Raw genomic sequence first — 1,140 nt, forward strand, 5'->3', positions numbered from 1 at the left:
TAAACTACCTCTTCCAAAACTGTGAAGCCCTTCAAAACAGTGCTCCGTAAGGCCCATCATCACTACTACTCCGCGGGAGTCGGTAGTATCTCTCACTAAATACGCGGTATCTTTCCTTGTGCGTTTCCTGTGCCGTATTGTCAAGCTCAGCTGGCTCGAGGGACCTCAACATCAGACTATTGTCAGCGATGTAGGCAGAGTTGGGAGAAGGATGGTATTGAGTTACATGATACACATGATTTAGGTACAGAAGTTCCTATCAGCATCAACTCTACATTGGATCCTCGGCCTTGACATCTACGTCCAGCTAACATCCGATATGCAGCCTACTGTTGGTCCTGGGATGTCACGCTTTAGACGTAATAACAAGGAGAGCGCGACAGATTGTTGTGATTATCGCAAGGTCGGGTATCATTATTTCTATTGTGGAAAAATACTCTACTATTATCTGTTTGTAATGGAATTCTGTTGAAGAGGAGTTCGGGAGGCATGGCTATGTTCTAGGTACGGCACTTTCCTTCCGAGACATAGCCCTGCCACAGATCTTCACAACAGCAGTTGATATCCTCACGCAAATGTATGAGGGGAAGTTGGCGATCAACGACAAGACGGAAGAATTCAAATTGGTTAAGAAGGTAATAAGTTGAGGCAGGAGTGGTATGGATGGCAATAATAATATATTATTAATACAGGTATTGCAGCTGGCCTATAACTGCTTGAGTTTTGACTTCATGGGTAAGTTTGGACCTAATCTGTATCTTTTAGGGGGTAACCTCGTCAATGTATTTATGACGATATTGCAGTGTAGTAAAGGGGGTTGCTATTTATGGGTGTAGGCACGATCCCTGACGAGACGTCGGAGGACCAGACGACAGTTATGGTGCCACATAACTGGACAGTGTTGAAGGATAGTGTGATACCAAAGTTGTAAGAAGTGTGGTAGGAGTGTTGTGGAGGGGAGGGTGTATTTCAGGTTCTTCCAGTTGTATGATAGTAGCTGCAAGAGCGGCTGGAAGGACTGCGCGATGTAGTGCTGTTGGGGGAATTTTGTGGCGCGTGACGTTAGATATGTGTGAATAAAACGCACCATCGAGTTGATAGGTGTCCACGATTATTCATCGCGTTGGATAGTAAATATTG

At 44.9% G+C, this 1,140-nt stretch overlaps 1 protein-coding gene across 1 annotated transcript in view; it reads left to right on the forward strand.

Moving 5' to 3' along the window:
• Window positions 1-319: 319 nt before the first annotated feature.
• Window positions 320-1,140, forward strand: part of Pmar_PMAR017182 (conserved hypothetical protein) — a gene marked incomplete at its 5' end in the record, with an annotated part of 6,054 nt that continues 5,233 nt past the window's right edge. Inside the window, 4 exons of the mRNA XM_002767559.1 lie at window positions 320-359; window positions 505-635; window positions 693-735; window positions 837-913. Of these exons, the coding sequence (XP_002767605.1) occupies window positions 320-359; window positions 505-635; window positions 693-735; window positions 837-913 (291 nt within the window). The remainder of the gene's footprint in view (window positions 360-504; window positions 636-692; window positions 736-836; window positions 914-1,140) is intronic.

The sequence above is a fragment of the Perkinsus marinus genome, assembly GCF_000006405.1.
Source record: "Perkinsus marinus ATCC 50983 genomic scaffold scf_1104296970664, whole genome shotgun sequence".
Lineage (NCBI taxonomy): Eukaryota > Perkinsozoa > Perkinsida > Perkinsidae > Perkinsus > Perkinsus marinus.